At 49.2% G+C, this 20,621-nt stretch overlaps 1 protein-coding gene across 4 annotated transcripts in view; it reads left to right on the top strand.

Moving 5' to 3' along the window:
• dnah2 (dynein, axonemal, heavy chain 2) overlaps window positions 1-20,247 on the top strand; it is a 90,206-nt gene extending 69,959 nt beyond the window's left edge. For all 4 annotated transcript variants that reach the window (XM_069186670.1, XM_069186669.1, XM_069186672.1 and 1 more), the window contains exons 62-89: window positions 402-612; window positions 1,023-1,139; window positions 1,668-1,809; window positions 1,980-2,149; window positions 3,013-3,129; window positions 3,848-4,012; window positions 4,478-4,603; window positions 5,064-5,212; window positions 5,818-5,884; window positions 6,127-6,277; window positions 6,685-6,833; window positions 6,926-7,059; window positions 7,449-7,593; window positions 7,801-8,000; window positions 8,833-8,959; window positions 10,003-10,189; window positions 10,299-10,447; window positions 10,786-10,969; window positions 11,244-11,434; window positions 12,365-12,556; window positions 13,921-14,105; window positions 14,193-14,430; window positions 15,183-15,334; window positions 16,119-16,233; window positions 18,322-18,498; window positions 18,907-18,981; window positions 19,389-19,539; window positions 19,652-20,247. In XM_069186670.1, coding sequence (XP_069042771.1) covers window positions 402-612; window positions 1,023-1,139; window positions 1,668-1,809; window positions 1,980-2,149; window positions 3,013-3,129; window positions 3,848-4,012; window positions 4,478-4,603; window positions 5,064-5,212; window positions 5,818-5,884; window positions 6,127-6,277; window positions 6,685-6,833; window positions 6,926-7,059; window positions 7,449-7,593; window positions 7,801-8,000; window positions 8,833-8,959; window positions 10,003-10,189; window positions 10,299-10,447; window positions 10,786-10,969; window positions 11,244-11,434; window positions 12,365-12,556; window positions 13,921-14,105; window positions 14,193-14,430; window positions 15,183-15,334; window positions 16,119-16,233; window positions 18,322-18,498; window positions 18,907-18,981; window positions 19,389-19,539; window positions 19,652-19,806 — 4,321 coding nt within the window. In that variant the 3' untranslated portion in view covers window positions 19,807-20,247. The remainder of the gene's footprint in view (window positions 1-401; window positions 613-1,022; window positions 1,140-1,667; window positions 1,810-1,979; window positions 2,150-3,012; window positions 3,130-3,847; window positions 4,013-4,477; window positions 4,604-5,063; window positions 5,213-5,817; window positions 5,885-6,126; window positions 6,278-6,684; window positions 6,834-6,925; window positions 7,060-7,448; window positions 7,594-7,800; window positions 8,001-8,832; window positions 8,960-10,002; window positions 10,190-10,298; window positions 10,448-10,785; window positions 10,970-11,243; window positions 11,435-12,364; window positions 12,557-13,920; window positions 14,106-14,192; window positions 14,431-15,182; window positions 15,335-16,118; window positions 16,234-18,321; window positions 18,499-18,906; window positions 18,982-19,388; window positions 19,540-19,651) is intronic.
• Window positions 20,248-20,621: the final 374 nt, after the last annotated feature.

The following is a 20,621-nucleotide window of genomic DNA, read 5'->3' as shown; positions in this document are numbered from 1 at the left end:
GTGTGCTCGTCCGCGCGCAGCCTGGGGTGAAGACAGGTGGTTGGGCTGATGGAAATGGGCTTGTTGGCTTCTTCAGTCATCCACATGGAGCAATTGGATAATATATTGAGCTCCACAATGCATGCTTTTTAAAACACATTTTTAAATGAAGACCCTGTGACAAACCCTGTTCAAAAAATGCATTGATCATTGCCTCAAGAATGTAAAAAGCAATGGATAAGGTACAGACAGGTGGAAACTTTATGTGCTTAAAGACAGTCAGATGATATCATGGTAATAAATAGACTGTTGGTAGGTATGTATAGATAAAAAGAACCACAGTGTAAATATGCTGGTTTATGTAGGTTGTGGGGTTAAAGGAAGTCATGACCCTTTTAATAACGTCTCACTGGCTGCCCCAGGCTGCTGACGGAGAAGAGGGCCGAGCTGGGTGACCAGGTCTCCAAGCTGCGCACAGGCCTGTACAAGATCGATGACACACGCGGGAAGGTGGAGGCCATGTCCGTGGAGCTGGAGGAGGCCAAGAAGAAGGTGGCAGAGTTCCAGAAGCAGTGCGAGGAGTACCTGGTCACCATCGTGCAGCAGAAACGGGAGGCGGACGAGCAGCAGAAGGTCAGAGGACACTCTCATTCTCTCGCAAGATATGTTGGGCCAGTAGTAACAATTTTCCACTTTTGGAAATTTGCCACTAAATAGCTGTGTCATGGTATGTGTCTTGTGTTTACCATTATTCTGTTGGGTTTTGCTTTACTGTGGGGCGGTGCGGTGGCTCTGTGGCTAAGGATCTGCGCCTGTGGCTGGAAAGTTGCTGCTCAGTGATTTTGCCCCACAGGACAGCCTAACGATGTTGTACTACAATACTGCCCAGTGATATTGTACCACAGTACAGCACAGTGACATTGTACCACAGTACAGCACAGTGATATACCGTCCCAGTACAGCCCAGTGAAGTTTTACTACAGTACTGCCCAGTGACATTGTACAACAGTATAGCCCAGTGATTTTGTACCACTGTGTGCCAGGCTGTGAGTGCCCATAGCGAGAAGATTGGTGCGGAGGAGATCAAATGCAAGGCCATGGCAGACAATGCTCAGAGAGACCTGGACGAGGCGCTGCCTGCTCTGGAGGAGGCCATGAAGGTAGGACCAGGGAGAAGGAGGTGTCCAGTGCGCATATTGTTCTTAATTTAGAAATCAAGCCATCTGCTCCTGTTCCAAACTATTCAGTATTCATTGTACAGTGCCAACCAGAAAACCCAAATCTTTATTGGTCTAATAAGATTATGCTGGGTTAGGAAGAGTCTTTAGAATGAAAGACTTTTTACATCACATCAGAACAGGGCAGATTGCAGCAAAATTTATGATGTGATAAAATGGTGCAGGATTTATCTGCGGAGTTATTGATTGCTTATAGATATTAATCTTTCCTTTTCACTCACTCCTTTTCACCTTTCCTCTCTGTCTTTATCCTTCATTTCTTGTCTTTCATGTCTGCTTCTCTCTTGCCATCTCCCTCTGTCTCTGTCGCTCCTCTCTCTATACCCCCTGTCTCTCTCTATCCCCCCTGTCTCTCTCCTCCCCCCCTGGCTCTTCCTCTGTCTCTATCTCCTGCTCCCCTTCCCTCTCCCTCTCCTCTCACCTGGCCGTCCTCTCTGCCTCTCTTCCCAGGCTCTGGAGTCCCTCAATAAGAAGGACATGACGGAGATCAAGTCTTACGGCCGCCCCCCCGCCCTGGTGGAGACGGTGATGCAGGCGGTCATGATCCTGAGAGGAAACGAGCCCACCTGGGCCGAGGCCAAGAGACAGCTGGGTGAGACACACAGAGAGGAACGGGGCAGAAACATGAGCCAGGGCAGCAGGGCAGAATCAGAGGGAAGCATGGTGGTAACAGAGAGCTGGTTCGAGGGAAGGGAGGGAGACAGCATGAGGATGGGATGGAGAGTGAGAGATACAGACAGTTGATATCTCTTTGTGGTCCAGGCGAGTCAAACTTCATCAAACAGCTGGTCCACTTTGACAAGGACAACATTTCGGACCGGGTCCTAAAGAAAATCGGTCAGTACTGCACCCAGCCGGACTTCCAACCCGAGATCATTGGCCGGGTCTCGCTGGCGGCGAAGTCACTCTGCATGTGGGTTCGCGCCATGGAGGTGAGAGCCGCATATCCTGTGTCAGCTCACTAACACTCTGTATGTACAGCAGGGATGGGCACAAGCTCCACAATGCACTCCGGTGCAGCTAGGTACAGTTAGGCCTAGGGACTGCCATGGGCTCCTCTTGTTGCCTTTTCCCCTAGAATCCACACATTATACAGCAGTTTGTAACATTTCGAATTTTACAGAATGAGGTCTATATTGTACACAGCATGCATGAAATCAGCACCTCAGCACTTTGTGTCGGTTTACACAGGAACATTCTGCAGCTGCTGTGCAGCAGGTGTCTGATTGCTCTCTATGCGTAATACATAAACCTGAAACTCTGGTTGTATAAGACTAGAATATGAATAAAAGTGTAAATAGAATACCTAGAGGAACTAGAATAAAAAGTGAGATGCTTTTTCTGACCTTTTGATCCCATATTTTGCAATACTTTCTGGCTACAGATCTCAAAGCTCTGGTATTCTATCCCCAAGGACATCAGAGTCTACTTCCCTGCATGCATTTAAATCCAGACTAGAAAACATTCTGTTCAGAAAGCCTATTATTTAATATCTGTGTCTGATCCATTTTCTAATGACCATGTATCTTTTGCTGGGCCTCTCTCTGCTTCTGTTTCTTGTATGTTTATTCTGTAATTTGCTATTTTTAACATGTACTATAAAGTGCTTTAAGATGCTATATTTAAAGGTGCTATAAAATCAAATGTATTATTATTTCTTCTTATTATTATTGCTGTGTGTTTTGCCCATGTTGCTGCTCAGTGCCTCAGTGCGGTTCAGGGGAAGAGGACTGGACTCTGTGTGGGGCGTGGCAGTGGCCTGAGCTTTGCTGGTTTTCTCTTGCTTCCCTGGCAGGTGTACGGGCGAATTTTCCGTGTAGTGGAGCCCAAGCGGGCGCGTCTCCACGGAGCCATGGCACAGCTGGAGGAGAAGCAGGCCGCTCTGGCCGAGGCACAAGCCAAGCTGAAAGAGGTGAGGGAGGCTGTGGGAGCAGAGGGCATTCAGGACTGAGAACAATGGCTGCGTCTTTGCACAGAGAGTGGTGGGTGTCTGGAACAAGCTTCCCAGTCATGTGGTTGAAGACCATTCCCTGCGACCCTTTGAGAAGCAGTAGAATGGCATCCTGAGATTACTTAGCTACCCCATAACTGAACAAACTGTACAGACAGAATGGCCTCACCTTGTTTGTAGCATTGCACATATACCCAAGATTGTTAAACAAGTAACAGATACTATTGGTTCCACCTCTTATTTGCTCCATTTTAATGCCTCTCGGCAGGGGCTCTTATGCTGGACTCCTGCTGGAATGTATAGGACCAGGCACACTCTTTAACACTAGAGGCTGATGAGGAGGGTGGAAGCAACATTGCAATTGGCTTTGGGTTTTTGTTTTAAAGGAAGCAAACAGCTATTTTGATTGGTTGATCACCAGCTGATCTATCTCACTCAACAACTGGCCTCAAATAGACACAGCTGAGGGGTTTGTTCCAGACTCCCCCGTACAACTCTGGCCTCAAATATACACAGCTGAGGGGTTTGTTCCAGACTCCCCCGGACAACTCTCATATAAGCAGAGCCCCACATTTTCAGCACTAGTTTAACCCTTGGTTGCCTTTCTGTTCAAGAAGCTCAAAGCTGGCGTAGCATGTGCTACAGTGATAACCCTCGGTCCTGGTGTTCTATGGCGCAGGTGGCGGAGAGGCTGGAGCAGTTGAAGAAGCAGTACGATGAGAAGCTGGCCCAGAAGGAGGAGCTCCGGAAGCGCTCTGAGGACATGGAGATCAAACTGGACCGGGCTGGCAAACTGGTGTCCGGGCTGGCGGGGGAGAGAGTCCGCTGGGAGGAAACTGTCAAAGTACGGCCGATCCCGGACCTGGGAAAAATTCTATCCTAAATCTCCCTCTAGCTGTCCGCCTGTGTGTTCCGGGAGTTGAAGGGTCTTACACAGAGCAGCACGCTGCCTAGGTAGACATTGAGGTAACCATTGGCTTTGCGCTTAATGCCTGTTACATTCTCCATCAGTCTGGCCTGTGTGGCCTGCTGAGTGGGATTGTAATTTCTCTAATGGTGATGGGTAACAGGTGGCAAGGGTAGGGTGCAGTAGTGAGCACTAGGGAGACAGGGAGCCTGTGGGCCAACAGTGAAACTAGCGAAAGGTGCCCTGCTCTTCCAGTCAGCACTCGCTGTCCTGTGAGGAGCATGCCCTCAATCACCGCCTTGTCGTAGAGGGGTAAAGCCAAGTTTCTAAACAACTGGACGTGCCTGTTGCGTGAATACAAAATTTTGAAACGGATTTGTTTGGTGGTGTTGTTTCTGGCAGGGTCTGGAGGAAGCCATGGGATACCTGGTTGGAGACTGTCTGCTGGCTGCTGCGTTCCTGTCTTATATGGGTCCCTTTCTGTCTAACTACAGGGACGAGATTGTCTCCAATATCTGGATGAAACAGGTTACTGCTCTCTGTGATCTCTACAGATCTGATGGTGATGAGTGTGAATGTGAAGATACAGATGAGCTGGACTGACTGTCTTACAGTCTCTACAGATCTGATGGTGATGAGTGTGAATGTGAAGATACAGATGAGCTGGACTGACTGTCTTACAGTCTCTACAGATCTGTTGGTGATGAGTGTGAATGTGAAGATACAGATGAGCTGGACTGAGTGTCTTTACAGTCTCTACAGATCTGATAGGGATGAGTGTGAATGTGAAGTTACAGATGAGCTGTATGAAAGGAGTTTGAGACATTGCTTGTTTACCTGGATGCTTTGATCCAGTTCTGCAGGTTAATGGCTACGATTGAGCTTCAGTTGCCTACAGGTTTCTCCCTTTCTGAAACTAGTGACATTCTCTTGACTTCCTCCTGGCTTCCTCACTCTGTGTTTCACTCTGTTCATCTCTCTCCCCCAGATCAAGGAGTTGTCCGTGCCTTGCTCTCCCAATTTCAGTTTTGCCACCTTCTTGTCCAAACCTACGGCCGTGCGTGACTGGAACATCCAGGGCCTGCCCTCTGATGCCTTCTCCACCGAGAACGGAGTCATCGTCACCCGCGGAAACCGGTGTGCACCCCCTCTCTTCCCACACACTCATGGGCGTCTCGAAAGACAAGGATTCTTGCTTTCTTGCAGTGCGATCCAGGAATAGTGATTAAGTGGGAAATAAGAAGGGTCAGGATTGAGAGGACACAGTCCATCTTGCTCTCTTGACAAATAGTTGCTTATTGATGTGGAAACCTGCTTCAATAATTTGGCTATGAGGCTTGGTCCAGGTCCCTTCTACCCTTCGTGTTAAGAAATGTCAAAGATGCACTCTCATTATAAAGCTTCAAATGCATGTACTTACAGTATATAAAGTGAAGAAGAGTATAAAAGTGAATGTTAAATAAGATCAAAATAAGATAAAACCACACACCCTAACTTCATGAAGCTGTTGCCCTAACCATACTCCGCTGGACTGTGCTGGACACAGCGCAGCTGCCTGCACCTTTGATTTGATCAATTTGAGTTTTTCAATTCTCTCTCCTTCCCTCCCTTCTGTCCAATCCTCTTTTCCATCCCCTTTGCCCTCTCGCCCTCCTGTCTTCCTCTCCTCACCTCTCTCCTGTCCTCTTTATCCTGTCCGTCCTTCTCCTGTCTCTCTCTGTCCCTCTCTGTCCGGTCTCCAGGTGGCCACTGATGATCGACCCTCAAGGACAAGCCCTCAAGTGGATCAAGAACATGGAGGGCTCGAAGGTGGAGTTTTGTTTTCACTTACGGTTGTTTCTAAAAAAATCATTCATAAGCCGAAAGTTTTGTCTGCCTTTCTTTACCTCTTTCTCACTGTTGCACTGTTGTCTGGGACTCTGTTGCTCTCTCTCCTGCCCATCACCTGCTCACAATCTAGTCCTTTTCTCTGCACAGTCCACTCGTCTCACATGTGCACTGCTGCTCTGAATGCTGCAGTCTTGTCATGCCTTCCTTTGGTCTGTCTGCAGGGCCTAAAGGTGATTGACCTGCAGATGCAGGATTTCCTGCGCACTCTGGAGAACGCCGTGCAGTTTGGCTCCCCAACCTTGCTGCAGAATGTCCAGGAGGAGCTGGATCCCTCACTGGGTCCCATCCTCAACAAGTCCCTCACCAGAGTGGGTCAGTGCCCCTGCCTGAGCTTGACCACAATCCTGACATGGCGCCCTCTGCCTTTATCCATGAATGATAGCTGTACTGACCTTTACTCTAAACCCGAACCCTGATGTTAACCTCTGACCCCCTAACCGTGATTCTAACCTTAACCACAGTGTGAACCCCACCTTGACCGAACCCCTAATCTTGATGCTAACCTAAGCACAGTCTGAACCCTACCTTGACTGAAACCCTAACCCTGATGCTAACTTTAACCCCTGTCCAGACCCCTAACAATGATGCTAACCTTAATCAGAGTCTGAGCCCCACCACAGACCAAGGGTTTGCCACTTGTGTTTTGAGTTCAGTGGACTGCAGCCCGGTGCTGGGGGAGGCGCAGTATGAAGTGCTGTTTGTGCGCTGTGACTCTGCAGGTGGCCGCCTGCTGATCCGCCTGGGTGACAAGGAGGTGGAGTACAGCCCCGAGTTCCGGTTCTACATCACCACCAAGCTGTCTAACCCCCACTACACCCCTGAGATCTCCACGAAGACCACCATCGTCAACTTCGCCGTCAAGGAGCAGGTGAGCGCTTGCCCAGGCTAGTCACGGCACAGAGCAGGTCCTGCCCGCCTAGGGAACTTCCGACATCTCTGTGTCCGGTTTGTCCGTGCCAGGGCCTGGAAGCACAGCTCCTGGGGATCGTGGTGCGGAAGGAAAGGCCGGAGCTTGAGGAGCAGAAGGACTCCCTGGTCATCAACATCGCGTCCGGCAAGAGGAAGCTGCAGGAGCTGGAGGATGAGATCCTGAGGTACAGCAGCCATGATGCTGTGGTCACAGCACCCTCCACTGGCCATGTCACCAGTCTGCCAGTCACCCTCACAATCAACTAATTGATCAACATTATATCAGCCAGTCAATCAGTATGTCAGTCAAACGATCAATCAATCAGTTAATCTAACAATCGGTCAATATATCAGTAAAGTCATGTAATATTGGCTCAACCAATGATTGTCAATTATTGTCAATCAATCAACACTTAAGGTGTGTTTATGGGACCCTTGATATAGTATTACAGACAGGTTCCAACATGATCCACTCTGCTAGCGTTGTCCCAAATCATGGTGAGGCTATGAAAAGGTATAGAAAGAATTGTTGACGGGTAGAGTTGGGAGGTCTGACTTGCTGCATGTCCTTCAGGTTGCTGAACGAGGCCACGGGCTCTCTGCTGGATGATGTTCAGCTGGTGAACACTCTGCAGAGCTCCAAGGTGACAGCTACTGAGGTGGCAGAGCAGCTGGAGAGCAGCGAGCAGACGGAGAAGAAGATTGACACAGCGAGAGAGGTGAGACATGCTTCTGTGTGGACTTATGGGCAGTGTGGGCTGTCTGACTCTAAAACACAGAGGGTAACAGCACACAGGTGAGGATTCTGTGTGGACTCATGGGGATAAGGGCTGCCTGGCTGTAACACACAGAGAATAACAGCACAACCTGATTGCAAAACAAGAAAGATCAGATTTGTCCGTCTGTGTTTTTCTGCACACGTGCAGGCGTACCGCCCCTGCGCCCAGCGCGCCTCCATCCTGTTCTTCGTGCTGAATGACATGGGCCGCATCGACCCCATGTACCAGTTCTCCCTGGACGCCTACATCGACCTGTTCAACCTGAGCATCGAAAAGAGCCAGCGCAGCGCCAAGCTGGAGGAGCGCATCAACAATCTCAACGACTACCACACCTACGCCGTGTACAGGTACGATCAGGGGAGCCCCCGCGGAGAGGCACCCCATCCCGCTCGCCTTGCGCCTTTCACTGGCTGATAGCTGAGCAACCTCATCTAGCTCATCTAGCCGTGTCTTGAAGGAGCCAAGGGAACAGGCTGAAGCAAATGGGGCAGGGTTACCAGAGCCCACCTGTGCTTCCTGCTAAAATTCCTGAATGCTCTGCTTCTTAGCTCCACATGTATCCCTGGGTTCTTGCTCTTGTTGTTAGACTGTTGGGAGCTCTTACAGTCCCTGGAGTTGACTTTATCAGTATCTTTTAGGCTTTAAAACACTTTTGTCAAGTGTTCTTCTTCTCCTCTTTGTTCAAAACTTAAGATATTCAACCCCTTTAACCTGCCCATGTAATGCATTCCTTGAAACCCAGCTCTTTGGATTTGTAAAGGCCCTACAGTATGGATCATAAACTCACTAGAACTAAGGGGTTTAAGGGATAAATTAGTGTTCAGTAAACTCAGAAGAGGGATTACTGATGGATTAGGGTGGCTTAACATATAGTATTTACTGCTCCTAATGAAGTAGTGACTGGCCACATGTCACTACATTTGTTCTGCAACTGTATATATAGTGTAACTTGGAAATGTGTAAACTAAAATGAATGAAGAAAGACTGAAGAGATACAGTGCCCTTATCTTGAGCTTGAGAGTTCCTTACGAAATCCTGCCAACTTCCACAAAAGGAGAATTGTTTTGCCTCCTTCGGCGAGAGCTGCGTTATCTTGTCTGAACTAAGCGTGCAGCAGTCTGTCAAGGCAGCACAGTCAAAGACTCCTGCGCCCCTCCCATATCACCTGTCTCTCCACAGGTACACGTGCCGCGGCCTGTTCGAGCATCACAAGCTGCTGTTCAGTTTCCAGATGTGCGCTAAGATCCTGGAGGTGGCCGGCAAGCTCAACATGAACGAGTACAACTTCTTCCTGCGCGGGGGGCAGGTGAGCGTGGTGGGCAGCACGTCCCTGCTTTTTAACCATCCATATCGCTGTTGATGCTTTGTGATGTACTCACCTAGTATGGGTCTACTAACCGATGTTTTAAGACTTGGCTCTCCAGCGATTCACACAGGAGAGAATAAGACATGAAGACGCTCACCTGTCAGAGACAGTTTTTATCAGATGTACTGTCTCATCTGGAGAAGTGATGCCTCTCTCCATGACAACCTGCCCATCCAGCAGGAGGCCAATTAATCCCAACCCTGCCTCTGGGTGGCAATTGTGCACTGCCTTTTGGGCTCCCATCACCACTGGCTGGTGGCATGACCCAGGCTCGACCCAACATAGTACAGTTCTGCCTACACTCCTAGACCACACCTTCACTGGTGGATCACCTAGGAGCCCATATGGCAGCATTCTGTAGAAACACCAGCTGGGTGACTCAAAAGCAGGGTCCCAGACAGCTACAGGGGTCTCTTCCAGCCCTCTGTGACTGAACTGAGCCACATACAGGGTTAAATAGTGGAGACAGACGCAGATCAAACACGCCTATGCTTCTGTAGAAGAACGTAGGCAATTTCAATGAAATTTTAAATACTATTAATTGCTAGCATTAATTGAAATATACTGTAACCCTTTATTACATCTGATTACCTAACCATACCATAATATTGACTAATATGTCAATCAATCATTTTAAATCAAATCTCACAGTGTGAAAAATTTTAAAAATTGATATTTTATAAAACTGTTGACTTAATAGTTTGTTTTTTTCACTTTGTTTTTTGTTACCTCTGCAAGGTACCTCTGTTGTAGCTCTAGAGAGGACTTTAATATCAGATATGCTGTATCACGACACAAGGCAGAGGTTTGCTGGATTGCACTGGTGTTGCTCTGGTTTTTGTGATCCTGTACTGAGCCAGTAGAAGTTGGGTCAGGGCTTTGTGGCAGCACTTTCAGTGCGCTGTCTTCCACCTGTAGGCCTTGTAAGTGTCTTGGAGGTTGTCTCGTAGGAAAACTGTGACCTGTCTGTGATCTGTCTGCAGGTGCTGGACAAAGAGGGCCAGATGGACAACCCCTGTCCCGGCTGGCTCTCGGACTCCAACTGGGACAACATCACGGAGCTGGACAAGCTCACCAACTTCCACGGCATCATGAACTCCTTCGAGCAGAACCCGCGCGACTGGCACCTGTGGTACACCAGCGCCACGCCTGAGACTGCCCCGCTGCCCGGTGAGACGAGGGCGCCTCGCTAGCTCCCTGTACGCCAACGGAGCACGCTAACCTGCGCTGGCGAAAGCAAGCGGCTGGTCCTAACGACTGGTCTCTGTGTGTCTGGCAGCGGAGTGGGAGAACGGCTACAACGAGCTGCAGAGGATGCTGATCGTGCGTTCCCTACGCCAGGACCGCGTGGCGTTCTGCGTCACCACCTTCATCATCAACAACCTCGGCTCCAAGTTTGTGGAGCCCCCCGTGCTGGACATGAAGTCGGTGAGCCTCTAGCGACGGCCCCTGCCTCTCACCCTCGACCCCCCCTTACTTTCCCATTGTGACATGTATCTCTTGTATCTCTTGGTTTTTAAGAGAAAGGGAAAACAAGCCTCCCCGTCTTTCCTTTCCTTTCTCTCTCTTCCCTCTCTATCTGTCTCTATCTCCGTTACTCTTATTCAAACTCAAAGGGTCTTCTTGGTGTGGCCAATGAACTACAGTGTTGCCAAAACAGATACAATTAACAGAAGATTTACAGACATTTGCAGTACGAACGTGTTACTGGACTCTTTCTCTCTGTTTTCCTGGGTCTCTCCCTCTCACCCTCACTCTCTGTGTAGGTTGTGGACGACTCCACCCCCAAGACACCCCTGATCTTCGTCCTGTCTCCGGGGGTGGACCCCACAGGCGCACTGCTGCAGCTGGCCGAGGCCTCCGGCATGGGGCAGCGCTTCCACGCCCTCTCACTGGGGCAGGGCCAGGCGCCCATCGCCACCCGCATGATCAAAAATGGGGTGAAGGATGGTGAGTGCCAAGGAATGGGGGTTGGTGTGAGGTGGGCGTGAGGATATATGTAGATATGGCTGTCTGTCTGTGTCTTGTGTCTTCTTATACCCTCCTTATTCTGCCTCATATTCGCTCTCTCCCTGACTCCCTCTCCCACTCTTCTGCTCTCAAACTGTTCCCCTTCCTCTCTTTCCTCTTGTTTTCATATCCCTCTCTTTCTGTGTCTCTGTTCCTTTCTCCCTCTCAAGCTGTCACTCTCCCTATCTCTCTCTCCCCATGCGGCCTGGTGCAGGAAACTGGGTGTTCTTGGCAAACTGTCACCTGTCCCTGTCCTGGATGCCCCAGCTGGACAAGCTGGTGGAGCAGCTGCAGGTGGAGGAGCCTCACCCCGACTTCCGGCTGTGGCTGAGCTCCAGCCCGCACCCCGACTTCCCCATTGCCATCCTGCAGGCTGGCATCAAGATGACCACGGAGCCACCCAAGGTACCTGGGCCCTGACACTGGCTGAGACACCCCTAGAGATACCAAGACCCCCCCCCCCCCCAAGACACTGAGAGGTGCACTGAGAAACCAGGTCCCCCTCACACACACAGGGAGACTGTCATACATGTGAGAGTGGCCTGAGGCTCACCAAGACATTTTAGGAGATACCACAGCATTCTGGGAAACACTGAGGCACACAAGCTGACAGCGGAATAGGCCTTGTGTTTCTTTGTGGGAGATACCCGTGTTTCTGGTAGTTTGCCTCAGAGACCTTTGCACATGATAACATTCCACTTTAACACAGATCAGTCCAGGATGTATTCTTACTTTTAGAACAAACAAACCAAAAACAAGAGCCTAGCTATTCTTCCAAGCTATAACTAAACTTGTTTAGTCCCTGTCTATGAGTATAACAGGACACCTAAGCTGCCTACTGGCTCCAAAAACATACTGCAAGTCTCTCTGTAAGACAGACACTCTCATTTTTATATCCTTGGCTTGTCAGCCAGTTTTTTCTTTCTCTGCTCCCATACCCCTCTAATGCAAACACATGACAGAGGCTCTGCTGGCTTTCAAGAGCCCAACGACCCCTTGGAGCCTCAGCTTCCTGGGTTTAAATGCCACTTGACCGATTGTCTTCCTCCATGTGGTCTTCACCCAGCTGAGAATGGCAGGTCTTTACTCATTGCCTTCTGGGTGGAAGAGAATGAATCTCCATCTTGACTGAACCGACCTTTCTCTCACACTGGGAGTAACGGAATCACAGTTCTTTGTAACTAATGTGACAGTAGTTCCAAGCTCAAACCAACGGTGGTGATGATGCTTTTGCTGATTTTGACTGTGATGGCAGTTGCGGTAATGATGACCGTGGCACTGCCTGCGCAGGGAGGAAGATCAGCGTGCCGACGATCTCTGTCCCTTTCCCGGCAGGGTCTGAAGGCCAACATGAAGCGACTGTACCAGCTGGTGACGGAGCCCCAGTTCAACCGCTGCTCCAAGCCCTCCGTCTACAAGAAGCTGCTCTTCTCCCTCTGCTTCTTCCATAGCGTGCTGCTGGAGAGGAAGAAGTTCCTTCAGCTGGGCTGGAACATCATCTATGGCTTCAACGACTCTGACTTCGAGGTGCTGAGGGTGGAAAGGAAGGGGGGGAACAGGGCTCTCAGCCATTGTCTCAGTATTTTCATATTTTTCCTTTATAATGCTTGGTGCAAATAGGTATCGCAGCAGCAGCATTAGAACCTTGTGACCCGATCTCTTCAGACCAGGTGCTAAGGGGGGGCTGCTACAGTTCTTATTGCAGTTACACTAGCCAGCTGGGACACTAGAAATAAGCCACACAGGTTTATGTGCAGAGCTCCCCATAGCCACACTAGCTGGAGGAAGAATCTTCCACAGGAGGCTAAGTACATGTTCCTACTACAGGTGTGGTATGTTACATTATTACACAAATTTTCCATCCAACGATGGACGTATAATGGGTTGTTGAAATTATTCTTATTTCCAGAAATAGGCTCATTTGCTGATTAGCTTCACCGCCTGCTATGGCAACTACCACCGTTATGATGTAAAAATAAACATCACTCTCTACGTGCCCTGATCACCAGACAGACAAGCACATCGTTTATGAAACTACTGGGAACAGCAGCAATTAACACATTTTCATGAGCTGTTTCTATTTTAAATCATAAGTGTTGACTACCAACACTTTAGAGGAGAAAATGAGAAACAATAACTTTGAGAAAATGATTCAGAGGAGATGAAGCAACACTGAAAACATTACTTCTTGCTCTGGATGAGATGAAAGGGGGGGACGGAAGGAAACCAGGAAGGCACTGGGGGAGACTGAGAGGGAAGGGGGAAAAGGACCAGGGAGAGACCGGGAGAGCAGTCAGACTGCTGGGAAGAGACCGGGAGAGCAGTCAGACTGCTGGGAAGAGACCGGGAGAGCAGTCAGACTGCTGGGAAGAGACCGGGAGAGCAGTCAGACTGCTGGGAAGAGACAGGGAGAGCAGTCAGACTGCTGTGAAGAGAGCAGGAGAGTAGTCATACCGCTGGGAAGAGAGCAGGAGAGCAGTCAGACTGCTGGGATGGAGGTGAGGAAGTGAGGAGTAAGCAGGAGTGACAGAGATATAGCAGAGAGAGACAGAAAGATAGCAGGGACATGGAGAGGGAGACGTTAGGGGTGAGAAAGAGGAAGAGATAGGTGAAGGGTGGGGATGGAAGAGGAGGATGAGCAGGAGAGCAGTCAGACTGCTGGGAAGAGACCAGGAAAGCAGTCAGACTGCTGGGAAGAGAGCAGGAGAGCAGTCAGACTGCTGGGAAGGAGGTGGGGAGGAAGCAGGAGTGACAGAGAGATAGCAGGGACATGGAGAGGGAGACATTAGGGGTGAGAAAGAGGAAGAGATAGGTGAAGGGTGGGGAAGGAAGAGGAGGATCACTGTGTCTGTGTGTAGATGTGCCCACTTGCCTTCTCCCTGTCCCCCTAGGTGTCAGAGAACCTGCTCAGCCTGTACTTGGATGAGTACGAGGAGACGCCCTGGGACGCCCTCAAATACCTGATTGCTGGGGTCAACTACGGGGGTCATGTGACTGATGACTGGGACCGCCGACTCCTCACCACTTACATCAACGATTACTTCTGCGAGCAGGCTGTCTCCACGCCCTTCTACAAGTGAGACCGCACTGATAAAAGCAGTTAACGCTGCTCCTAATAATAATTAGCCTGTGTGTAAAACATTGTGTCTCTGCGTCCACCCAGGCTGTCCTCCCTGCCCACCTATTATATCCCCAAGGACGGGCCGCAGTCTGTGTACCGGGAGTACATCAGCATGCTTCCCGCCATGGAGCACCCCGAGGTCTTCGGGCAGCACTCCAACGCTGACATCGCCAGCCAGATCACCGAGACGCGGACGCTCTTCGATACCCTGCTGTCCCTGCAGCCGCAGGTCACCGTGCCTGCCTCCGGCGCCGGCAGCACCCTCAGCCGGGAGGAGAAGGTCTGTTCGTCACAGTGGGAGAAAACTGCGGGCGCGCATGCTGGCCCCCTCTGTCTGAAACAAGGAGCTCTTGTCTCACCTATGGCAGCAGCTGCTTTATCCCTAGAGGGCCATAGTGAGCCAGGGTCAGCTCAGCTGGCAGAAGTTTTAAGAAGGGATGACACCCTGCCACGGACAGCCAGACTTTAAAGCCAGCGGACTCATGTGGACAGCTTATCAGGATTGGGAGGATACTGGAACATCCACAGACCTCCAACACAGACATGGGGGAATATGCAGACTCAACATGGAAGCCTTCCTAGTCTAGTTTTGATCCCAGGATGTCATGGCAGATGCAGCAGCACTAAAAACCACACCCCCAAGCTCCCAGTCTGATTTTATAAGAGTTAGTTTTAATTTTTTTAAATATTGTGTATACAGCTGCACTTATTGTCAGGGATGCCTGACTTGCTTACCCCAGCCAGTTCAGATGCTCCAGTGAATTGGATACAGGGGGCCAGTGCTCTGTAGAAATCTACAGAGCTGGAGACATGCCTGAACACCTGACTCCCACTGGCTGGGATGAGGTCAGAGGAATCGCTGACAGATCGGTTCAGCTTAGCACACACTATGAATCACCATGAATTAGACAGCGAATACTTTTCAGATAGAGGGGGCAGTACTTCAGCTTCAGTGACGATGAGCAGTTTAACCTGGGCTTTGCCTTGAGGTGGTGCTCTTTGTAATGTAGCTAAGACGACCCTTTTCACCAGGTGCTGGAGATGTCGGCAGACGTGCGTCAGAAGATCCCAGAGGAGGTGGATTATGAGGGGACACGCAAGATGCTGCAGGACGACCCCTCGCCCCTCAACGTGGTCCTGCTGCAGGAGATCCAGAGATACAACGCCCTGCTCAGTACCATCAGGTCTGTCTGACTGTCTCCCTGTCGCCTCTCCCAAATCTGGCTCTGGACACAGTTGTGCCCGTCTGTCTCTCTGACTGTCTCCCTACAGCAGTTTATTTCTAACCAGCACACAGCTCTGGACACAGCTGTGCCCCTGTCTGTCACTTTGAGTGTCCCTACAGCTGCTCATTTCAAACCAGCACACAGCTCTGGATACAGTTGTGCCCCTGTCTGTCTCTCTGACTGTCTCCCTACAGCAGTTTATTTCTAACCAGCACACAGCTCTGGACACAGCTGTGCCCCTGTCTGTCTCTCTGACTGTCTCCCTACAGCTGCTCATTTCAAACCAGCACACAGCTCTGGATACAGTTGTGCCCCTGTCTGTCTCTCTGACTGTCTCCCTACAGCAGTTTATTTCTAACCAGTACACAGCTCTGGACACAGTTGTGCCCCTGTCTGTCTCTCTGACTGTCTCCCTACAGCAGTTTATTTCTAACCAGTACACAGCTCTGGACACAGTTGTGCCCCTGTCTGTCTCTCTGACTGTCTCCCTACAGCAGTTTATTTCTAACCAGCACACAGCTCTGGACACAGTTGTGCCCCTGTCTGTCTCTCTGACTGTCTCCCTACAGTAGTTTATTTCTAACCAGCACACAGCTCTGGACACAGCTGTGCCCCTGTCTGTCTCTCTGACTCAGTGCAGAGAAGTGGTCTGCTCGTGTGTCAGCCAGGTGGCAGTTCGATCTCTGACAGAGACAGGAGGAGGGGCGTGTCTTTAATGCTGTGTGTGTGCTTGTCTCCTCAGGTCCTCCCTGACAGAGCTGGAGAGGGGCATCCAGGGACTGGTCGTGATGTCTGCCAGCCTGGAGGAGACCTTCAACTGCATCCATGACGCCCGCGTGCCGCCACTGTGGGAGAAGGTGGGAAAGTGGTCACTCCGAGCCGGCACCCAGACTGCCGACATCTTCCGCTTCAGGCTTCACCAGGCCTCTATGTGTTTTGCTTTGCTCTTCCCACTACACTTCACTATGCTTTCACTGTACTTCACGACATCCTCCTCAGCTTTTACCGTGATTTTAGTTTACTTCACTGCGTCTTTACTATGATCTCGGTGCACTTTGCTACTGTACATCCCAGTCGGCCTTGGACCAGTGCAGGGGCTGCGAGAGTCATCTGGACTGGTTGGGTGCCCCAGAGGGAGCTGGGAGTAGGAAACTGCATGGATTTTCAGGACAGTGCACAGCTGCTCCTGGTGGTGGCTCATGTCTGTCTGTTTCCTTTCTGCTCAGGCAGTATAAGAATTACAGCCTTGTGAATTCAAAAGAATTACACCCAAATGAAATGAAGTGAAAGTTGAATTATACTGAATTATAAAAACAAAGAATCACACACACTCAGTGTGAGTAGACAAGAAGTAGGTGATTTACTTATTAAAAGGTTTTGGAGCAGTCATTTACAGTGCAATCCAAGTGCCAAATGAAAAAACTAGACACATTCTGCATTTGCAACAAGCTTTAAATCTTGTTTAACAAACCGCATCTTGTTTAACAAACCGCATCTTAAAAAGCACACGCGTCTTTAAATTGGAATTAATAACGGTAGCACAACAGATACCATTTCCCCGATATCAGGCGATCGATTTTTCTGATCATTCCTCTGCATAAATAAAGAGGTCTTTAAATAACATCATACATAAGAAATGTATTGATGTTGTTCAGTTGTTTTCTTCTTTCTTTAGTTTGTTTTTAATCAATCCTAAATGTATTAAATATATTATATGTATTGCTTTTATTTCTCATTGTCTCTGTATGTCTTAAGCAGTCAGGTTGCACTTTATTATTGTTAGTTTTACTGCACATTTAAAAAAAACATTATTATTGTTTAGTCTTTCCACCTTTTTAATTGTGATCAGTTCTATTTATTGACCTTCTAGGCTGTTCTGTTTCACTAGTGGTAATGTGCTTTGAGATGTTTGGTTGCAGACCTCTCTGCATGAAGCAAACGACTTGTTACTGCTGTGTTTGTCCTGTGCTGATTACAGCAGGCCGCCAGGAGGGCTGGAGTATACTATGAGTATACTCATTTGCTCTGTCTTAGCTGCGTGCCTCTCAGCTCTCCACTTCAAAGAGGGAAAAAGTTCAGGATTTGCTTCCGATTGTTTTTACAAGAGGGGGAGGGCTTATGGAATTATTTGACCTCTTGCTCTTTGTCTATATATTCCTCAATGTCTCTCTCCTCTCAATTTATTCCTCCTTCTCTCTTTTTTCACTCTTTCCTGTCTCTTTCCTCTTTCTCCCACTTTCCTCTTTTCCCCTCCTCTCTCTCACTCTTTCCCCTCTCCCTCCTCTCTCTCACTCTTTTGTGTCTCTCTCTCTGTCGTTTGTTCTTTCCCTCTCTTCTCCCTTTCTTTCTCACTCAGTTCAATTCAAGATGCTTTCTTGGCATGACTGATGAATTATGGTGTTGCCAAAACATATACATGTACAATTAACACAACATCTACAGACATTTACAATACACATCGTAAGACATTTACATACGACATATAGAACATTATTGCGAGACGCTCTCTCTGTGCTTGTCTCTCTTGCTCTTCTTCCATTATGGAATCATACAGTTCAGCTGACCACACTGACTGCTGGCATCCAAAGACATCCAGGTCCTGTGCATCCATAGTCCACATGTAACCCTGTCCCTGCCGTATTAAAATGAATACCACCAGACAAGCCCAAGACCGTTTGAAGTACCTTGGTGCTCCATTTTGTGCTTGGTGTTTTCTTCAAGCTGCTGTACCCCTCTCTGTGTTGGTGTTTTTCTCCATGTGACATATGCAGCCCATGTAGTTTCTCATCTCAACCTTATTATCACCTAAAACCACGAGTCCTCCACAGAGATTCAGGAGGGAAGCAGTAGTGATCAAGGCAAATGTGATTCTCCGATCTCACGAGGCGATGAGCCAGCAGATACCAGTGCACGTGCCTGCGTGACCCTGCCCTCCTCCTCCTCAGGCCTACCCCTCCCTGAAGCCTCTGGCCTCCTGGACGCGGGACCTGGTGCAGCGGGTGCAGCAGTTCGCCCGCTGGGCGGAGACGGCCCACCCCCCGGCGCTCTTCTGGCTCTCGGGCTTCACCTTCCCCACGGGCTTCCTGACGGCCGTGCTGCAGGCCTCCGCACGCCAGAACAGCGTGAGCACTGCCATGCACAGCAGCACTGCCTTATACTGCATTGTACATGTTCAGTGTTTTATACAGTGCCATGCCGTTATCCTTTGGAGTACTACATGGTGCAGTACAGCTCAGTATATTGCAGTGAAACACAGTCCATAGCATGACAGTTTACTGCAGTATTGTACTGTTTTGCAGTCTAACAGTCTAACTGTTCAAAACAGTGTTGCACCACAAACTATGATGAAGTATCCCTTTAACACCCAGTAGTTATAGTAGTGTGCAGTGACACTTAGTAGTTACAATATAATACAGTACAGTTCAGTAAAACATACTGTGGAGTACTACTCTGTCTCTGTGCCAGTGATCTTTGACATTGTCCTGGGTGAGTGCTGCACGTGTCAGAATTTCCTCTTGTTTGTGTTTCAGGTGTCAGTCGACAGTTTGTCCTGGGAGTTTGTGGTCTCCACAGTGGATGACAGTAACCTGCTCTTCCCGCCCAAGGTGAGTTTGTTTAGGCCTGGTCTCTTCTGTGAGGCACAGAGCTGTAGGAGCATGATCTGCTGTTTCACATGCGCTGCCCTTCTCCCTCATCCTCACACTGTTTATCTCCCTCTCCTTATGTCTCTCTACCTTCTGCTGTGTTTCTTTAAGGACAGGGCATTTATTAAAAGTCTGTGCCTGGAGGGATTATTAGAGACAATTTCCTGGAAAGCTCTGTTACTCTCTCATATCATCACTCTTCCCCCTCCCTCTCTTATGCTATTTTTGAGGGCTGTTCCTTGAAGGGACAATCCACCCACCTCTTCCTCTTTCTCATACATACACTGTCCCTGTCTCTCTGGATGGGGCTGTTCCTGGAAGGGACAATCCCATGCACTCCCTCTGCTGCCTTTCCCTCTGTCTCTCAGGACGGCGTGTTTGTGAGAGGGCTGTTCCTGGAGGGAGCTGGCTGGGACAGGAAGGGCTCCTGCCTGGTGGAGGCCGAGCCGATGCAGCTGGTCTGTCCCATTCCCACCATCCACTTCAAGCCCGTGGAGAACAAGAAGAAGAGTGGCAAGGGTGAGCTTAATCCCTCTCTCCTTCTGCCCTTCTCGCCCTCTCTCTCTCTCTCAAGGTAATTCAAGGTAATTCTGTTGTTATTAAAACAAATTGTGTTGTGCTGTCTGTCCAGGGATGTATTCCTGCCCCTGCTATTACTTCCCTAACCGGGCCGGGGGCGCAGGCCGTGCCTCCTTTGTGGTGGGAGTGGATCTTAAATCTGGTGCTGTCCCACCAGACCACTGGATCAAGAGAGGAACTGCTTTGCTGATGAGCCTGGACGCATAGGAACTACACCCCGCGATCCCACTACTAACACAACTGCAGACTACCAAAACCCCCACCTCGCACTGCTACACACATCCACAATCGCAGTATTGACACCAATAGAGACTACCACTATACCAGGCCAGCGCTCACACCCATACAGACTACCACAATCCGAACCCTCATACAAGTGTAGACTACCACAGTCCCACTCTCACATCACTACAGCCTTTCCACAATCCCATTGCAAACAATACAGACCACCACAGTCCCAGTTCCCACCAGTACAGGCTACCAGTCCCCTAGCTCCTAGACTCTTATAGATAGTATTTCAAAAGCTATGGATTACTGCAGGTGGCTTGTATGTTAAAAATACTGATGTAAAAGATATTTTATTACCATAAAGATATGTAAATAACATTGAAGAGAAGGTACACAACATGAAATAAATTTTATTCTGCATTTTGTGTCTGAATGGGACTTTTTATCTTTGCGGTTGCTTTTCATATTTGTTCTGTTCTGGTTGTGCGACACTATAAAGCTGTCAGATGTTCTGTGTTTTTTTTAAGTGTTTTTTTATTCATTCTGATTCACTTGTTGTTTTGAGCGTGTGAATACTGTCACTTGAAGCAGGTCATTCATAGATATCACCTTACCTAAAGACGGTGGAACATCCACCCCAAGATCACAGTTCATTTCTAATCTGGACTATGAGCCCGGAATCACCCCCACTTTCCCGTGAGCAGGCAGGGTGTGCTCCTGAGCCTTACAAAGTGGGCAGGGTGTCACAATTGCCCTGAGACAATAGCATGTATTCAGAGCCCTGTACAGAATAT

This window comes from Lepisosteus oculatus, chromosome 3 (genome assembly GCF_040954835.1).
Source record: "Lepisosteus oculatus isolate fLepOcu1 chromosome 3, fLepOcu1.hap2, whole genome shotgun sequence".
Taxonomy (NCBI): Eukaryota; Metazoa; Chordata; class Actinopteri; order Semionotiformes; family Lepisosteidae; genus Lepisosteus; species Lepisosteus oculatus.
This window is presented reverse-complemented; position numbering and strand designations above follow the sequence as displayed.